The 21,037-nt window shown below is 47.5% G+C and overlaps 1 protein-coding gene across 14 annotated transcripts in view; it reads right to left on the bottom strand.

Annotated features, from left to right (window-relative positions):
• CaMKII (Calcium/calmodulin-dependent protein kinase II) overlaps nucleotides 1-21,037 on the bottom strand; it is a 289,855-nt gene that overhangs the window by 151,537 nt on the left and 117,281 nt on the right. For all 14 annotated transcript variants that reach the window (XM_050194726.3, XM_050194728.3, XM_050194722.3 and 11 more), the window contains exon 3: nucleotides 3,470-3,529. In XM_050194726.3, the coding sequence (XP_050050683.1) occupies nucleotides 3,470-3,529 (60 nt within the window). The remainder of the gene's footprint in view (nucleotides 1-3,469; nucleotides 3,530-21,037) is intronic.

The following is a 21,037-nucleotide window of genomic DNA, read 5'->3' as shown; positions in this document are numbered from 1 at the left end:
GTGACAAGGCTGTTGCGTGCCCGCGATGTTCATTTAATGCGAAGTATTCTCCGAGTCCAGCCGGTTTTCTCTATCTGGCTGTCTACGTTCAACAGCAGGGCCTCGATGCGTGCTGCCTCCGCTCGAAGAAGAGCGTATTGAGGTGGCCAAGCTAAATGTGCATTATAGTCCGGCTTAACGGGAACGCGATCTGCGCGTGGTGCAGTTACGCTAAATCGGCGAAAATCGGAAGCTCGACAGTCTTGTGTGGCAGGCGCGTAAATAGAACATGTCCTATTGCACGCCGTAGAAAATGGAACAGGGTGCATCGCGCGCTTGCTTTGCTGACCAGCCGCATGCTGTTCGGGTTCACTGAAGCGATCGTGTTGCGTTTGCGCCTTCGACAAACAAATAAGCGCTCGCTCGCCGTGCACTTGTCCGCTAGAGCTGCGGCAACACCTGATCGCCCAGCTGCTGCGGGTCACGTTTAAAGCGCAGGATAAAATTTTAGCGATCTAACCGTCTTCGGCATGACGTATCCGACTTCACCGGCCGCTGCCTGGCACGCTGGAAGCGCAGGACTTGTCGACCGATCTAGGGAACCTACAAAAGCCTACTTTTGCATGCAAAAGCACTGTTTCCATGTATGCTCCCTAGACTCATCGGACAACTACCGCGACCTGTAGTAAAGGATAAGTAGCGGAGACTTGGCACGGCCGGGCTAGAGGGGCTCGGTGCTAAGTGTACATAACCTCGCGGCCAGACGGGCAGGACTGCGGCCGTGATAAATATTCGCCCATTTCGCTGTGGCGGCATTGCATTCCTGCATGGCTTGCCACTGCATCTACACCATGGCCGCCGCGTCGCGTTCCCCTTCGTGGCAAATGCAGCACGCGGTTCCTGCTCGTTCCTTGCGCTGTGTCAGAAAGGATTTCCTTCGTCTATACTTCGACGCGTCCGATGTAGCGACGCGCGAAACATCTTAAAGATGATGCACTAACGGAATTGATCGCTCAAGAATATCGCCCTGAATACAACTTACCTTTTAACGCTACATTTGGTTTCCGTGCACCATCGCGGCATATAGTCATCTCGAGAAAGCTTTTGCCAAGCAGATCTTGATGGGTGAGTGACTCTGCTGTTGAAGTGCAGCTTCGTCTATACTGCAGTTTACATGCTTTGTGCGCTTTGGCTGGTCCGCGTCGCACTTGCCTGCCGCGCCGCGGTGCACGCTTGCGATCGGAAAGCTGGGACAGGAAAGATACGTTCGGCCTTCCTCTGCTCAGCGTTGTCTACTGCACAGCCATTGCTCGTGCTCGAGTACGTATTCGAGCACTCGACGGCCACGCAACGCATCGGCATTTTTGCAACAGCTCAAATCACGAGCGTAACAGGGACAACGAACGCCGTAAGAGACGCCCGTCAACTCGCAAATGACGAGCGCCCATTGTGCCTGGCTGCCTATAGGCGCAACCTGGCGCAACCGAGCGATCAAGTTGCGTACGGTTCTTCAATATGCGCCATATCCGCATCGCTACCGCTTTGCCGCCAGGTGCACGCGCCGTCTGCATAGGCGCTATTTAATAGCTGCCAATAACAAAATGAGGCGACTACAAGCCCTGCGGCTTTGCTAAGACTACCTTGAGAGTATACGCTAGTCATTTATAGTCAATTTAGCCAAAGTGAAATTTCGTTGCGGTTGGCTTTTAAACCACAATCTCATTATTAGGCGTCCTAAGGGACTTCGAAATAGTTTTGATCAGCTGAGGTTCTTTAACGTGCACCGAAATCTAGGTACACGAGAGTTTTTCATTTTGCCCCCTTTGACATACGGCAGCTGCGGCTGTGATCTAAACTGATCTCGAGCTTACTTTCCCACACTCGTAGAGTACACATGGGTCTCGACTAATGCAAGACTGTTTTCGGCAACGTGCTAGTTATCATTCTTATATTTCACACGCTCTATCTCTATCTCGATAACTACAATACTTTCAATTATAGGTAAGTAACGCTGACGTATTTATTCACCTTGTTTTGTAATATATCTTTTCATGACATTATATACACAGCTATAGTTTTACGGTCAAAAGTTGTGTCAGCTTTTTTGAAGGACAGCCTCTGAAACATCAAGAAAACACCATATGCGTCAACTTTGTTTTGGGAAAAAATTGCAAGCGTAAGCGAATGCGCGGCGACAACGACTAGTCATCTGCTACCGGGCTCGAAACTGTTTCTAGTATTGCAATACTGTAAGCGTTCCACCTCCGCTTTTAAGGTGGGATGTGAGTGCTGCAATGCACCTAAGCGTACAAACTGCGAAAAGTACAAATTTGTACAATGCCCGCGAGTGCAGAACCTATAATTCCCCTACCTAAAGTAAAGGCATTGCGCGCCTTTACGTGTTCCGACAGAATATGGCGATGCATCGCTCTGTATGGAGACGCCTGTATCGAGGCACCCTAGCGTCCGCGCGCCGCCTCGCCCATGCATGGGAGCATATAATGAAACGTTTCAACACATACGCGTTACTCTCTGAATAGGTGGGACAAAATGCATGTTATTCTACTTCTCACCATCTGCTGGTGACATGTCCACATTTCTTATGTAGTCTCTCGGGCACATTACCTAACGCTAAGGAAACGGCGCAACTCATACCCCACCCCCCCCCTTTATTTTTTTCCTCCTTTTCTTCCTTGATATAAGAGTGTTTTTCAATAAATATCATAGTTTAGCCAGAAAGGCGAAGCATGGATTGCAATAGCAAATTAGTGCACAGCTATACGAAGTAAGGATGGCAGTTTTATCGGCCGTATAAACTTGTAAACATTCGCTTACTAACTAAATTAACAAGCATGATGTCACGCGCGCACAAGCAAACATGAACACATCACACGCTGTCAAAACGCTGGAGTGAGAGCGCGGCAGCAGCAGCGAGCGAATTTACCTTCGTGCTGCGTCTCGCTTCAACGCAAACTAAGCGGCGAGAACACAACGCACACGACGCTATCAGCACTCGGCGCACTCTGTCCCGATCGTAGATCGCTTTCAATATAGGGCCCTCGCGACCGCGCCATACGCAGTTGCCCTTGCACGCGCGAGATTCAGCCACCATAGTCGGCTCACCTTCGCACGCTTTCACTCGCACATACAGCATACGGCGATGGCAGAAATGCGCCTGGAGTGACCATATAATTGCTATCGCAATAAAAGAGGTATAGTGCTACACAGCTGACACAAGGCGCAATCCTCAGAACGGCGGGGGATACTCATCAGGCCGCGACAGCCCTAAAGAATTTTCGCGGCGCAAACTGCGCTCGGCGAGGTGGAGAAACCGCAGTGCGCGCGCGCCGTGGGTATTGAATGTATGAACCGGGGCCCGACCGACCATTAACTGCGACCTGGGCGCCATCGGATGGGGCCGCTTCCTCGCACGCTGGCGTAACTATAATGCGGCTCGGAAGCCGCGCCGCCCAGCGGGCTTGTCACTCACCGATATTGGGGTGGTTCAGCTTTCGGCAGATCCTCGCTTCGCGCTCCAGCTTCTGAAAGTCTGTGGAAAAGAAGAAAGAAACAGCGATGCAGTCAGAGAGACCGTGTACATAGGCGCCCAACTTTATCTCCTGCACTGCCAACACTTCTGCAAGGAAACTACAAACCCTCATCGTCCTTTTTTCTTATTTCGTGTTAGCTTTCAATAAGAACAGGCAGCGTGCGCTTGATTATTTTTTTTAACGTCCGGCACCCTCTTAAACGAATGTAGCAGCAGACTCCACTTAACCAGTCTCATAAAGAAAGGTATAACAGCTACATTCTTAAAAAAGGAAAGTGTTTAACAACGTATTTTATATGCCTAGTATGTATTTACTTGTTCGTTTATTTTTTCAACATCTCTGCATTATTTATTTCAGGAATAACTGTCATTAATTTTGATGCACCAATGGGATGCACTGTATCTTTGTTTATACCTATGCCTGTCACATGCGTTGGTATTTTTGATGCGTGTAAATTGTTCGTATGACCAGAAAGCACTTTCTACTGCAGCTGCTTCGTCAAGCTGTCAATAACAGCTTTTTCTGCAGAGCCCATGACTGTATCTGTGAGGATCAAATGGAATCTGAAACGACTTGATTCGATCTGATTATATTCAGAGAGGAAGTACTTAGTTGCACAGTGTACATGTATGTGGCCAACACACAGTATATGTAGCACTTTCTGGGAGACCGAGGCAGAAATGCAAGCCAGAAGCAGTTTTATCAAGCATGTGTCAGCAAAGAGATGAAACTTTATTTCACAACTAAAAGTTTCAGCGAGTGTGCTCGGAACCCCCAAAACTAGCTATAGATCTAAATTTCCATTGTATTAAGAGAGTGAAGTAGTCGTTTGCTCTACGAAATTGTGCCTAACAATTTCTCTACAAACCGTCCACACAGGCTTGACGACAATACACGTGGCAAGTGATGATATCATTTATTTGAATAAAAAAAGATGGAGATGCACAGGAAGCAATGCACGACATTTAATTTCGGACACAGCTACGCCATTCGGACTTAACTTGTAGTACGAAGACAAGAAGCGGCAACAAATAAGACTAGAAGGGATGGAGGTAGAGGGGGATGGGGGTAATGTTTAGTTCCTCAACACCGGCAACAATGTATGCGTTAATGTCACCACGTCCTGAGCCCGAGCAAGCAAACAAGCAAGCACGCACGCTTGTGCGCCGTGTTGGTACACTGGCAAAGTAACGAACATTACCGGTACACAAAACACTAAATATGCATGAAAGGTACACATTCGTCAACGGCAATGCAGACTTCCGCGACCGTTTCACGCAGAAACGACTACGGAAGTGCCAATACGGCAACAAAGTAAGCCCGTATTCCATACGTTTGCAAAGTATAGATTCTCAACGGCAAATCTGCATCTGCGAAATTGGAGCGATACGCACAGTTCGTTACGGCAACGTGCTACACGCAGCGTGTCATACGTGCGCTACACAGTTACATGAGCCGCAAAATAAAAAAGGAAGGAGGGAAGGGGAAAGGGGGGCGGGTGCAAAGTATTCCGTGGACTTGATCGCAGGAAATAGGCGGCTCCACACGAGGAAGGAAAACAACCATTCTCTAGGGCCACGCACATTCTGTGAGCGTTCAACAGCGGAACGGCTTATCATAGCGCTAGTGAAATTTGAACATCAATCGGGCATTTCGCGACACGCGCAGCGAAAACAACGATGAACCTCGCAGAAAATGGCTCGCAATATTGCACCGAGTATATTATGCCAGAGCACGTATATGCGACTCCAGAGTCCGGACACGAAAAAAAAAGAAGATGAAAATAAGAAAGAAAAGATACAAAGGAAAAAAAAATGCAGTGAGCATGGAAGCCAGAGGTCGGGTCGCCATACGGCAAACCGAATTCAGGGGCTCTGTTCTGGACATTCCGCCATTTTTCTTCGAGGCGTCACACGTAGGCGCGACGCGTACAAGATGGTGCTGATGGCTCCGATTTGCCTTCGTAGTGTGACGCAAATTTGACGTTTCGCCGAAGAAACTTTAATGTAGGCCCTGAACCCAACTTTTTTGATGCAGCGAAAACAGTTTGCCTCCTCAGTAAAAATAAAGCAGCTAGCTCAAAGCTTAGGCTTACTTCGTCGAAAACGCTTGTCGCTTCCGTCGTCTGCTTCATTATTAGGATGCGTGTCCCCGGGAAACAGAATGAGTATTCGTATATTGGCGCCAACGCGCTTGTTTTCTACTTTGAGACAACATACGCGGCCTATACCAGTGGTTATCAGTGCACCTTCTAGGCCGCGTTATCGCTATCTCGCGAAACGCAAGCGGCTCAGCCTGACTCGGCTGGTTGAGAGGCAGAGTACACTCTAGGCAGAATATCACCCACAGCGTTGCGTGCGCCACAGCTATATATCCGCTTGCGCGACGCAAGCGCTGCCATCGCTGGTTCACTTCGCCGCTTACTCGCACCGCGTGAGGAAACTGCAAGGCGCCGCGCCGTTGTAATAACCTCTGCTGATGTGAAAAGTCATTATTTTTTATTACAATGCAAACACAGCTGTGAAAACTACGTAAAAGTCGCAGAAGGTTTGTAATGTTCAACCAATATTATTGCAAATGCGTTTTTTTTTTCTTTTGAGGAATGATGGCCCAAAACACAAATGCCAAAACCACCCGAGAGCGATGCAATTACTATGAGCACGCGTTATGAACAAAATATTTTCATGGCCCCAAATGACGAGGAGATGTGGCGACACGCATGCCTCTCGGCCTCCATTGCATATGGCCGATCATTGGCGTAATTCGCGACAAATTATGGCGGAAAATTTCTGCAATGGTGACCCAACGCAACGTCACGCGACGTCAAATAGACGTTTACGAATCAGTCCTTCCTGTGACGCTCCTCACGGGATATTCCTTCAGCCAATCAGCAAGCTGACATGGCGGCTGTCATGGACCACCACATGTGCGCGAAAATTCTGTACGTCTCCACCTTATGAACAAGTCCATTTCGTCTGATGCTGAAGTGTTGATTGGCTAGAAGCGCCTGTCCCCTTCTGACGCGTGCCCCAGCCCAGCTAATCTGAACTTCAGCAGCAGACGAAATGGACATGTCCACTTACAGAACACCCCCTCGCTCCCCCCTCCCTCCCTGAAGGGCTTTGCGTGCTCGGTATTCGAGTATATAGGCTGTACAGCCGAGCGGAAGTAAAGGCATGCGTTTCACTCTCCTGCACGGTTTTATTGAGAGTATCAGTACACGCTGCCGGCCTGCGGTGATTGAAATACAAGTATAGGACGACGGACGCGTCTCTCCCTGCGCAAGAAAAGAAATTAGAAAGAAAGAAAGAAAGAAAGAAAGAAAGAAAGAAAGAAAGAAAGAAAGAAAGAAAGAAAGAAGCGAAGAAGTAGCCCAGAACGAGCGCCCAGGAAAATGGCCGGAACGTGACTGCTCCCCGCGACACCAATTTCAGCTGCCGGCGAATTCACTTATCCATACAACGCGCGGTTCCAGTAGAGCAAATCTCGTCTTTCGCATTATCGAACGCGCGCCAGAACGCTCCAAAACCGAAGTGTTGAGACGATATGCACGCGACCCGCAACGGTCAGGAGAGGTCTGCAACTCTGCAGCGGACCGGTCACACAACCACGAGGGGTGGGGGAATGATGACCACACTGTGTGGAAATGCCTTCTCTCTGCAGACGCAGTCGACTCTCGCCTTCAAAACACAAGGAAGGAACCGTCTAAAGTGAATTTAAAATATTAAATTCCGATCGAAAGCTGGCACACGTGCACGTTACGCAAGCGTAATATAATCGACCGCATACGTTTTCGAAACACGGGCGCAACGAGGAAATTAAATTTTCTCCTCGCATTTCATGGTTCGCAGGAGAGAGACGAGAGGTGCAGCGTGATGGTAGCGAATGAAAATGTACGCACTAAACATATTTACTTTAAGAATAATCGGATTATTCACTTCGAGAGAAGTGCGTGTGGCATATGTGTGACGTTCTTTTTTCTTTTTCCCCCGGCCACTCCAGTGCTGGCTGGAGTTTCGCAGTCGATGGTACTAAAACGGAACAATTATCAGCTTTTAGCCTTTATAAAACAGTTGCCGGCTGCAAGAAAAATTTCGGCTCCTCGCCCACGATGGCAGTGAAAAAGATATATATGGAATATTGGGGAGGGGGTTGGCAAGACGCACCAAGCTTCATCACTGCAGCGACCGCCTGAGGCACGAATGATTCCATTCCGGCTTTCCGGTAATACGGGCTGCACGATGTAGTATGCCCTCGTTCGACCCCTCGAACATTATAATATTAACTCCGAAGTGATTGCGTAACAAATTCATCCCGGGTATTATGTCGCATGCACGCGGAACTGTATGGAGATCGTTTAAGCATATTCTTGCTGCCAGCTTTCGTAAAACTGGACACGAATTCCATCTGCATGTAAGGTAATACATCTCGCCTTTTTTGTTGCTTATATGAGATGTCTTTCTGAAGCTTGTTTTGAAGTCAAGCTGTCCACTGCTGCCAAAGAAGGTAACAGCTGCCTCCGTCAAGCTGCTCAGTGCCGTAGCTTTTTTTATGCGGCTGCTCCTTTCTTGTAATAAAAGAAAAAATAAAGTTAACTCAACTGAATCTAGACCGCTGTGTCGTCACACTTCACGAAATTCACACTGAATTGTGCGGGTCGAATATCGCGGGTTGACATGGAAGTCCAGGATGCAGCATCAACACGTCAATCTAGCCCGCGACGCCACACTTTCCACTCTGCGTTTAAGTTAATGGGTTTTTTACAACAAGAACCACGAGGAGACGGTTCTCCGTGTACATGGAGGCGCTGCCTTCAGCATGTACAACCGCAGTATTTTAAAACAAAAAGCGGATTTTTTCACGTTCTTCACCTAACAGTCTGTTTTAAGAACATACTTGAAAAGGGATTATTATGTCCATGATTATTATGTCTTTGCGTCTGGGGAGTATGCTAGAGAGTGAAATTCAACAAATAAACAGCGCGATGCGAGTGAAGTCTCACTGCGAAGGCACGTCGGCGCCCAAACAATGTGTCATGCAAAGAAGTTCAGGGTTCTTCCTAAATAAAGTCGAGTACAACAGAGCGGCACTTCCGTGGCCAGACAGGCAGACACATCTGGTGCTCAACAAAAGGGAACGCCAGATTTGCGTTCAGTGCCCGTAATTTTCCTGGTCGTTGCGCTGAGCGCATAAAAGTGCCACAAGGAAAAACGAAGGGAGAACGTGCGAATAAAGTGTCCAAAGATGGCGCCCGAAGGCGCCCCAAGGTGCCTGTTCTCGATCGTGAAGAACCGAACCGACACTCCATGGAACGCTGTGAACTCGGTCCCGCACAAAGCCTGTACCGTATGAAACCAACGGTGACGTGCCTGTGTCGGACTTGTGAAACGTATAGCAAAATGCAGCGAATTCAAATGAACCTGAAGGTATAGGTTTGTGGATATTCGGTCTTGGGTCATGTCCGCTAAACAGACGAAAGCGTTCATCTTATTCCGCTGATGTTCCGTAAACAGCAACGAAAAGCCACTGACAGGGAAGTAATATACGTACTTCCGATTTCGACCCAGCGTTTTATCTGACCTGCTCTAATACAGATGAAATTGTACGTTTGAAGCAGTTTTCTTCTTTTTTTCGATGGTAATTTGAAATAATGTTGGCTATATTCTCACGGGCTGCTTTTGCAGCTTGCCCGGAGTTCCAACATCACAGACATTGCGTACGCACAGACACGGCGAGAAATCGGCGACGCGAGTATGTTTTATTTTGCTTTCGGCCTTCCGACAGCGTCACGTGATGCGTGACATGATTTTTTTTTTATTGAAACGGTAAATGAAGAGGATGGGTAAAGAAACCGATGCAAAAAGCATCCATTGAGTTCACGAACCGATGAAGCAACTATGTTCTGCCAACCACACGACACATATTAAAGGGGCGGGCTCTGACAGCGCTTACACAAGTTTGCAAGTTAACGAGCAAAACAGCATAAGGCTCTGTTCAGTTCAGTGCACCAGAAAAAGCATTAAGTTGCATTTCTTTACCTCATTTTAGTCTTACATAGTACGCTAGCTGGGACTATACGCCAAGTGTTAATATTTCGTTCCAATGCTCCAACCTACCGGACTTCATAGCGCCACACAAGGGAAACACACTAATTTCGGAAAGTGTCAGCAACAGAACTAAGGAGACCATATTAGTTTCCACTAATAGGCGATAACAGCTGGGAAATGAGATGTAAGTAAAAAGACAGGATCGGGGGAACTATTTTCCAACCCCGCTACGAAGGTACAGGTACGAAGGCACTACGAAGGTGTCACATACATCATCCGCTGTGACCACTAAGGCCAATAAGGGCAAAATCGGGACAGCTCCGGATTGCGCGAATACTGGGCACGTTTTCTGCGACGATCACTTTCGGCGATAGTGTCGCCGTCAGGCGCGCGCTGATTGTTGCGAAAAATCGGATGAGCTGACTGACTGGTTGAGCACTACGTCACGCGAAGGCGATAGTATCGCCGAAGAGATCGTCGCAGAATACGTCCGCTGCTCTACTGCGGCGGCGGCTACGTATGGCGCGGATGAGCGCGGCCGCGCTGGCGCTACCTTGAAAACGATCTGCGATAGGTACGGAGTCTAGGTGCGCCAAGGGCTGACAGCTTCATGAGCGCTGTGTTCCCGCGGCTTAGTTCACGGTTAAGCGAGAGGCACTGCGAATGTCAATTCGCTCGCTCCTGCTGCCGCGCTTCCTCACTCCAGCGTTTTGATAACGAGTATCCGCGGTCATTTAGTGATAAGTGTTTGTTTGCCTGTACGCGCGTGACACCATGCTTGTTAATTTAGTAAGATAATGTTTACAAGTTTACACAGCCGATAAAACTACTAGCCTTTCTTCGTATAGCTGTCTAATAATTTGCTATCAGAATCGCTGTTTCGCCTTTCGGGCGAAACTGACTATTTTCTCCCTCGGCAAAATGAATCGCGAGAAACGAGAACGTTTCGAAAGCATGCTGCATGGCTGAACACAGTGTCACAACATGGCGCCACCAGTGCTGCCGTTCCCGCCTGCGCCTCCGGTATATGTCACACCATATTTCGGCGCAGGATTACCGCGTCCCCTACAGGGTCCCGCGCGCGCATGCCCGCGGTGCGGCATATATCTGGGCGAGCGTGCAAGGAGCGGTACACGCAGAGCACGCTAAATTGGACGATTTGCTTTCCAAGACAGCAGCCTCTTCCTAACTTTTGGCAAACACGCCCATGCGCACAAGCGACAGGGTCAGGCGGCCTTTCGTTGCACACTCGAGGCGTTCGTCATGGCTGCCGCAAATAGCAGTCGAAGAGAGTGTGCCGTTAATGAGAGTGGTCTGTCTAGATAATCCGGGCTCATGCGCATGCATTTGGACGGAGGCGACGCGCCGACAACAATCGCGGTCCAACGAACAGTTCATTCCGCGTTACACGACGCGCACGTGACACTCGGCGGTCCTTTCCGCACGCCCCGCGCCGTCCTGTACAACGCACGAGCGATCAGGCACACGCGCCACTGCATGCAAGCCCGCATAGCCGTCACAACGCGTTCCCGCATCATCGACATAGGCGAACGTTAACTGCGCAGCGTGCACCCTCCCGAACTAAGAGCGCGCGACGACAGGATTACGAAGGGACAAACGCGATTACCAGTCGGCGAAGCGGCCACATGCAGTTAGCGCTGCCTAAGTTTGCTCCATCTAATCGTATACATAGTGCATGCAAACACACGTACAAATGCAGGCTCGTTTACCTATGGCGCTGCTGTACCATGCTGGTCGGAAACCACAGAGTACGCCTGCGGTAAGGGGACGGTCGACAGATGCGCAATTGCGTTCTAGTTCAACACAACCACGAGTTAATGCGAAAACATAATATGTCACATTAAGCGGAAAATCCGGCGATCGTCCGACGTTAACATCCGGTGGTATCGAAACCCACGCGACCAAGTGATGACGTCACGTTCCCGGCGCTGGACCTGCTGCGGCTCGCACTGCGAAATCCCACGGTGAACAGCCACGTCCGTCGGACGGACGCCGTGGTGCACACCAAAACAAGTTGACTCTGCGAAATGCGAAAATTGCGTTGACCCACGTGCAAAACCGACCTGGCCCCCTCCCGAAATTGACCCGGCCCACCCCCAAAATGGACTTTGCTGAATTCGAAAATTGAGTTGGCCCACTCTCAAAACCGACTTGACTCAATCCCAATATTGGCTAGACCCACCCCCAAAATTTGGGAGGTAAACCCTCAAAATTGACTGCCCAATTCGAGCACATGGCCAAGTGCTTCCAGCGAAAGAACAGTGTACACGGACCATGGCGGAGTGAGCGGCCGCGGCATCACAGTACGTCAGCATCTTTGACGGTGGCACACGGAAAGGAAGCGCCGTCGTCCCCATTAAGCGATAGGCTTGAAGAACCGTTCAGAGCACTGCAATACAATAGTGCAAGAGCGCAGTCACGTGGTTTTATTTCATATTTCGCGGGATTTTTTAAACGCCCCACCCCCCAAAAAAAAATGATCTGGCAGCATGTACGAGCCACGCATGTATGTTGCCACAAAAAATTGGATCGGTCGTTTCTAAAACCCGTTTCTACAACGTAAGGAAACACATTTAGCACCAAAGTGAATATTAAAGGTTTTGAATAATCGATCTCCATTAATCAAGATACATATAAAAATATTTTGAGGAGCGCCACATGACGGCAAACCATATGTCGTTGGTTTCACCCAGCTGCGGTGAACCACGTTTTACAGCGAAAACTGTATATGACTAAACTTCCATACTTTTTTCGGCGTCCGGCAACAGAAACGAACTTAGCGATTTCTAACAAGCTCGTATACGGTTGCAGTGCGGCGGCGCAGATGTCAAAATGCGGAACAGATTAGAACGCTCGCCATGAACAATAGCGTGACGTCAAGGTTATCGCAGTATATAAGCAGGAGATGTATCGGCGCTAAAACAGCTGCGTTATCGATGGGGCGGACACGTATCGTTCGTACAACCGAAGAACAACATGTGTACGAGGAGCGCTGGAGGAAACAGCAACGAGAATGTAAACGGCGCCAGCGCGAAGCGACCACCGACGAAGAACCTTCCCGCGATGCTGAACGAAAGCGACAATCGCGAGCCCGGGCACCTCCAAACGAGCAACGACGCCAGACTCGCAACGTAAAAAATGACTATTCCACTCTGTGAAGGTGGAATAGCAGCGAAAGCACTTTGCTTTTCCTTTGAGAGTTTTGACTGTCCTCCGCTTTCGCTGCCATTCTATCTTCACAGAGTGGAATGGTAATTTTCTTTTTAATCCTTGGTTCAAGTTGCATGAAACATCCTGCATGCAACTTGGAAGTGGACAGTGTCGTTGTAAAGCAACTTTGATGCGCAGGTTTTGGCTAGGAGTCACTTTCATGAACAGTTATTGACTCCTTATCGGAATGGCTGACACTGCAGCGTGTACCACTTGCGGTTACGATGAAGCTTTTCCTTACTGTCCTTAAATGCTACTCTATACGTAGAGGAAGGGGAAAGAGGGTGCAGAAAAACAGAAAAGAAGTTCCCAGCAACTTCACCTAGAGAACAGACAAACAAGTAATTGTTGTTCGAGTGGTAAATTGCAACATCTTCCACGAGGCAGGCAATAGACGTGCACCACTTTGCAGCAGGCGCGCCGCCTTTTTAACGACGCAGGCTCGTCAGCTATACGACACCTGGCAACTGGTACGTATATCAAGGAGCTGTTAAAGAAGTAGTTTCTCAAGCGCTCATAGAAATGACTCAAGCGTGAAATTCACAGTGTGCTACAACTGGCTGTCTACACGTGCGAGATTTCGCAGGCGATGCCTGCATGCCGCAGCACGAGAATAAAAATAGCGACAACCGGCCAGCTCCGCTTCTGGTTTCCGTTTCGAACGGCCGCTTTTGGCCGTCCCTTCAATAAATATTGATGTGCACGTCCTGAAGGAGACCCGTATTGACGAAAAGTCAGTTTCGCCCGAAAGGCGAAGCATTCATTGCGAAGTAAGGTTAGTCGTTTTATGAGCTCCATTAACTGCTCTAAACATTTGCTTACTAACAAATTAACAAGCACGTTGTCCCGCGCACACAGACAGCCACTCGTTGACCGTGGACAGTCGGTGAGAGAACGCTGGCGTGATGAAGAGAGGAGATCGCAGCGGCAGAGCAAATTCCCCTTCGTGCTGCCTCTCGCTTCAATGCGAACATCGCGCGCAAGAAGAGAGCGCACAGAAAGCCATCCGCTGCCTCAGGTCGGCTAGCCTTCGAACCCTGCGCAGATTGCCTCCAAGATGGGACGCACCGCGCTCAGCCACCGAAGCTGGAGTAGAACAGCAGATGCACACTAGCTTGCCCCCTCCCCCCACCTCTTCTCGTAGCGCATGCACATCTCCCCCCTTTGCGCGCGTGAGAAGACGGCGCGCACCCTACCCTCCTTCCTCCTTTGCGAGCGCGAGAGGACACCGCCGCATCAAGCCACCATACTCGACTTACGCTCGTAAGCTTTCGCTCTCACCAACAGGATATACGGCGCGCGGCCGTGATGTTATACCAGTTGTACTTTATATGCAGTATCACGGAGACGCCGAGGCCGACAACGAGGCCGGTAATGTGCCTGGAGTGTCCAATTACTATCGCAATAAAACTTAAGAGGAAGCTTTAGCTCGGGCCCAATCGGGCCCAACTCCGACGCGGCCTATTCAAATACATGTAAAAACGCAAAAACGTTTTTCTGAGATAACCCCTGGACCGATTTTAATGAAATTTGTTGCATTTGAGAGAGAAAGATAAATTCTAGTGACTGTTGGAAGCGGAATTTTGATTTAGGGCTTGAATTTTGTTAAAGAGATTTACAAAATTTCAGAAGTTTGAAAACAATAGAAGCACGATGTTTACAAACTAATAGGTCTGCATCAAGAACAGATATCGCGGTTCTGTAAACGGCATCCATTAGATCATTCAAAGCGGACAAATTTCATATGTCATTTTACATCTTACGTGAGTTTGTTACGTTGTTTACGAGGGTTCTGCAAAAGTTGTAATTACATATTAATAAATTTTTTGAGATTCATGTATAAGATGTCAAATTTGTCCGCTTTAGATGTGCTATTAGGTACAATTCACAGAATTGCGATATCACCTATTCTTGCTGAGTTACAGAGTTGTAAACTTGATAGTTTCGTTTTCTGAAAATTTGTGATTTTTGCCAATTTTTAATAAAAAATTGACAACCTAAATCGAAAATTCGAAACCAACAGTCACTAGATTTTAAGTTTTTCTTTTAAATGCAACAAACCCCGTCAAATTTGGTGCTGTGGTTGCCGAGAAAAACGAATTCTCCGTTTACATGTATTTAGATAGGAGCACCCGAGCTAAAGCTTCCTCTTAAACCGAAGCGCAAGCTCCTCGCGCCATACTCTCCAGCGATCTGTCAATTTAAAAAAATCTGGCGTTTTACGTGCAAAAACCACAAGTTAATTATGAGGCACGCCGTTGAGGGGTTCGATCCGGATTAATTTTGACCATCTATAAATTCTTCAACGTGCAACCAATGCACGGTACACGGACGTTTTTGCATTTCACCCCCATCAAAATGCGGCCGCCGCGGCCGGGGTTCGATCTTGTGTCCTCGGGCTTTAGTAGCGCAACGCCACAGCCACTACGCCACCCCGGCGGGTAGCGATCTATCAGTGACAACACCAGAGACAGTGCCGTTCACCTACCCGCTACTGCGGCGAAGCATATCTGCAGCACACCGCCCTGTAATCTCAGTTGTGCTGCATTCTCGCTTTTGTTGCTGTTGTATACCCTGTATACACGAAAGCCGCGCTGAAGGCGGGTTGCAAAAAGTATATACGCCAGAGCCCAAACAGACGTTGCAATTTTTTTTTCTCAGTAACAGCAGACAGCTATCGGTGGAGAAGACACATGCAAATCGAAATTTATTTTCTATCTTACGCGTTGCTCCTCCCGTACACCATTCATGACAACTCGACAAAGACCCCACAGCTTTTATCGCTGTCGCCGAACGCCGAAAATCACATGTCTGTGCAATCGTGTATAAGACTTGAGCCGTGAATGGAGGCAGAGGGAAAGAGAAAGACTCTTTTATGCTCTCAGTCTTGGGACGACGCCGAAAGAGATGGTTGCTCTCGCGATTGCAAGGCGAACGGCGGGCCACGCTGTATCGACCCATTAGGCGCATGCGCACGCAACAAAATCGGAGGCGCCGCACGAAAAACAATATACAAAGTACCACACAAAGAGCCTTATCGCGCACCCTCAAAACAGCGTTAGCTGTCCAGGAACGCATGTCGTCTCGCTTCGGCGTGTTCGTTGAGTTACGTATACACACACTCTAAAAACAGTTTGCATGCACCCTTTGGGGTGTATATTTGTCCCACAACAATAATCGTCATCTGCCTTGCTTGCGTTTCCTTTCTTGAAAACTCGGCGCTCGCTACTTTCCTGTCGAGAATGCTGCGTCACACTGATAACGCGCGTGCCGTTCGTGACTGGGAAGTACCGGGCTCGCAGGGTTAAAGAAAGGAAACGCGGGCAAGACAGATGACGATTATTGTTGTGGGACAAATATACACCCCAAAGGGTGCAACTGTTTTTAGAGTGCAGGCCATCATGTGCTTTCTTCTAAGTTTTCCTTTGTAATTTCCCACTTTTTTATTTTTAGAGCGTGAAAGAGAGGCTGAAAGGGGTGGATTTTCTCATGTTAGATTAATGCGCTTATGCGGCGGCGGCCTCTCATCACCGGGCTTAAAAGGGAAGCAATATTTCTTGTTGCCCCTTAGACGCACGTGTAGAGGGCGCAGAATCGGTGTTTTCCGGCGCTTCCAAACTTTCTCCGCGCGTATACTTGAGCGGTGGCACAGTATTTAATGCGTCGGGTTTCCAGTCACACAAACCTGCACCCCGTAACGTGGATTGAATTTCCAGTTTTTGCGAACGTGAAAGGGACCACAACGGGTAACACTGACAAAGAAGAACGCCAAGCGATGCCAGGTATGTTAGCACTTCCATACAGGATGCCTGACAGCTAAAGTCCTTTCATACAGCTACGAATTCAAAGGACTTTCATACAGCTACGAATTCAAAGGAAGTGTGCACACTCCTCAAAGTATTGGCAACGCTCCCAGTGACGACAGCGACGGCAGAAGGCAATTTCTCCACACCGAAGTGAGTAAAGACATATTTGCGGAACCAGACGACTGAAAAGCGGCTTAATCAGATGGCTCTCCCGTCCATTCACCGCGGCTGCCAGTCAGCGTCGACGAAGTTATTTATGCGTTTGAGCCACGGCGTACGAAAATTACGGTGTGAAGCAAATATAAAAAACTATTAGCTGAGCTTGAACCTTCATCTGTGAGTGTCGTTGCGTCCTGTTGCTTGTCTCACCCTGGATGATCACTGTGACACTGCCAGGTATACATCGAAAAGCCAGAGCCCTCTTGACACTTTTACAATACTTTGCACTTGAGGCGCACTTGAACGCATCTCAAGGTGCTATAGAAGGCCGGCGCCAAATTTGTACCGATGGCTCAGTGACATTCGAATCTTCTGCAATAGGCGTCTGGATTCCATCCACAAAAACAATTTCGGCGTGCCTCAGCCATAGGACGTGTAAACCACTGCCACGGGGCTCGATGCAATGCGTGCTGCTTTCGCCCACGTTTCGAACCAGTCGGCAAATCGACGAGTGATCTTCCTATATTCTCGGGCAGCCCTCCGCTCCCCGAGGACGCGACAAGCAAAATGTAAGCTTGTTCGAGACCGCCTCCAAACAGAGGCTTGTAGGCAACACAGTGGCATACCGGGCAACACTGAAGCTGACCGGGCTGCTGGAGTGGCCGCATGGCTATACAGTGTACTAGAAAGGGGTAGTGTGTTCAGGGAGGGCCCGTGGCTGAGGCTCCTTTTGTAGACGTCACCAGGTGGCGCCACTTCAGCATAGGCTGGATGGAAGCCGCCGTGTTTCCCCTGACACGTTCTGCAACGACGGCTCGTTGCGCCGGTTGCGCTTCTGAATGCTTGTAGCTTTTATTATTATTATTATTATTATTATTATTATTATTATTATTATTATTATTATTATTATTCAAGGTCATCACGCTTCCAGATGGAGTATTGCGTGAGGGGGTCTAAGAAAGGCTAAACATATTGAAAAGGAGAGCGAGCCAAATAATTACATAAAATTAGGCAGTATGAAATGAAGTGTCATACAATAGTTAGCCGTAGAAGTCACAATTGCTGCTTATACACCGTTAAGCTGCAAAAAATCAACAAGTGTCTAAATGCACATGCGATTCTTACAATTACGTGTCTCCACATGAAAAAAAAAGAATGATAACCTACTCCTTCGTATGCAGGTACCACTCAAACAATACATGGGCATTATGTATACAGAGAATGACTACTTAATTTCTAAATCTCCCAGGGTCAGTACTTTATTGGAGATAGCAAAAGTAAATAATTGCAAAATTATTATTTACCTAATTACTCAATTATTAAGGTAATATGAGTAATGCAAACCAAGAGCAAGCTTAGCTTTAATTACTTAATGGAGTGATTGATCAATTCATTTGTTAATTAGCTGATTACTTAATTCATTTGAGATTAATTAATGTATATTTATAAGTTGCACTTACGTGGGTTTTCCAAAGTTCAATAATTAAAAGTTATTCAATACTTCATACTGCATTCATATGTTTAATTGCAGCGACAACCGTTGTGTATAATTCAAACTGGAACAGCTCGGGGAGAAGCAACCCTTCATTTTAAACGAATGCACATTTGAACTACACAAACTACAAAAAAAAATCACTAACAACACAATGTTGGACGCACACGCTATAGCGGCGCACGGCCAGCACAGCTGACAAAACAGCAGGAATGAGCGACGGGAAAGAAACCCTACGCGACGGATGTTGGCGGTTACGCTGCTGTCGCATGGGCTGGCATCCAAGTGGCGGACTTTTTCGCACTTTGGGCCTCACGGCAATGCATGGTCCGCGCCGTGCCCGAACAAACTAGCCCCTTCTGGTACACTGTATCATGGCAAATCATCGCAACTAGCACCCCTGCCATTTTCTAAAACGGACGGATCAGCCTTCGTCGTTGCATGGCGCTCTCAACGTGAGCTCGGGTGCGATGCGCAGCCATGCAGTACGGGCCCATTAGAAATATAGAGCCATAATGTGATTTTAACATGCCGAGTGGACATGCGTGATAGCAGATGTCTCCTCCGCGTTCGTATAAAGGTCGCCCTATGCAACTACATTTTACACAAACTGTAATTAATACGAACGCCCACGTGTAGTCTGTGCAATGCGCGCGAAAAATAACACCATGTTCACTGCGTCGGCGCGCGCTTTGCGGCCACAAGAGGTGTCTCAAAGTCTGAGTTATATTCACATGGACTGCTCTTTGGAGCTGCACCACATTACTGGACCTTGCAGCACTGCTGCTACCACTCTACGCGCAACGAAGGCTCTCTTTAAGTCTACCGCCGGGACACAGGCTTGAAACAGACGGGAAAAAAAAAATTAATTCTGGGGTACTATAAGCCCAACACCACGTCATGCACATGGAAGGATGCAGCAAGTTTCTTTCGCTTTTTCTGCACTCAGGCGTAGTCTAACAGAAAAATGAAATAAAGTGAAATGAAACGAAATGTCAGGCGTATGGTGAGGCAAACACCTCCAGCACTGACTAAAGAATGTCTCTATATATATACCTCTCTATCTATGTTAATTGCGCGATTCACCAACCTGTTGGACCTCTCGTGTTTGCCTGGTGCTTAAAAAAATGGCAGTTTTGCCCGAAGGGCGATCTACCTACTGCGATAGCAAGGTTTAGCTTTGCGCCTTAACTTCTAGGACGGTGTTATAATATATCCAGGCCAGACTCACGCGGACGCGACACGGGTGTGCCAAACATTTCTGGTGCCCTTAAAAGCGTTAAAACGTCGCGTAGGACCTGTAATGGTTGTAGATCGCGCAGGCGCCACTACGCTGCCCGTAAAGAGCCGTGTCAGCAAAATGACATCACACTCAGGTTTCAGCACCGATATCGTTTTGCACGTTTAATATTTAATAGTCCGAGAAGATTTATGATAAAATGCATGCGCTGTGAATATTATGTCTCATGACACTTGCTGGTGAGCGCCATTTTCAAAATACTGAGGAATAATTTCATCAAGAACGTAAGACGTGGTACGAGCAACTTTAATGATTGAACAGCCTAGCAATATAACCTGCATATACGGCATGGATAAGCATGAAGGATAAGCATGAAGCATATATATACCTAAATATATGCGCAGCTTCACGGCGACGGCGAAAAACTCGCTTGCAGTGTCCATATAATTGTTATTTCAATCAAACGAAGCTATTAACAGACGGACAACGGCTGCACATGACCATGTTGTATATACGCTCCTTCACAAATTTACGTTCCTCTCTGAACAGTTAGACGCCATTTATGTCATAATATATCAAAACACATTAAACACACAAGAGATAAGCATGATTTATTTATTTATTTATTTATTTACTTTTTATTTACTTATTTATTTATTTTCAATACTGTGAGCCTTTACGGGCTGCTACAGGGTGGGCAAATTCACAACACTAAGGGCAAATACAGAGACAGCGTAATACAAGCAGTACAATGCAAACTGAGAGCAAAATGTAAACAGCATACAACAGCATAAAAAACGGCCGCATAGAAACAGGGTAGTACAATTCTAAATGAAAATAAAGAACATCGAAATTAAACATTTACTGATTCTAGCATTTCTTTTTTTTTTTTCGAAACTCGCATGCAAATTGATACCGTCAAATATTTCTGAGTTTAGTTTGTTCCACTCTTCCATAGTTTTGACAAGAAATTTACGAATGTATGTAAACATCAACTATAGGCACATAAGTTCTGAAAACGTATGGATGACAAGACCGAGGCGAAACTCCCTGGAGGCTGCAAGTAGAGTCCGGGATTTATATTTAACCTGCCATGGTACAGCTGATAAAAAAAATTTTACCCTGGCTATTTTCCTGTGTGAAGCTTGATTGTGAAGGTTTGCTTTATCGATCAATGCAGTGACAGGTTCAGTACGCTCGTATTTAGAAAAAAATAATGCGCACAGCAAGACGCTATACTCGCTCGAGCTGATTTATTAGAGCTAGTCGGTGCAGGTACCACACTACACTCGCGCACTCCAGGATAGGTCGAACAATCGTAGTGTAAGCCTTCAGCTTTACGTCAGGAGAAACTTGTTTTAATTTCCGTCGAATCATTCCCAGCTTTCGCTGTGCCGATTCGCAAATATTGGCAACATGTTCGTTCCAGCTTAAGTTATGTGTGATGATAACACCCAGATATTCCGCCATCATTGTTCGTCGAATTTTCTTACGTTCAATTTTGTAAGTAAATGGCAATGGTGATTTTTTGC

The sequence above is a fragment of the Dermacentor andersoni genome, chromosome 1 (genome assembly GCF_023375885.2).
Source record: "Dermacentor andersoni chromosome 1, qqDerAnde1_hic_scaffold, whole genome shotgun sequence".
In the NCBI taxonomy this organism is placed as follows: domain Eukaryota; kingdom Metazoa; phylum Arthropoda; class Arachnida; order Ixodida; family Ixodidae; genus Dermacentor; species Dermacentor andersoni.
The sequence above is the reverse complement of the archived record's forward strand: the minus strand, read 5'-3'. Positions and strand labels throughout refer to the sequence as shown.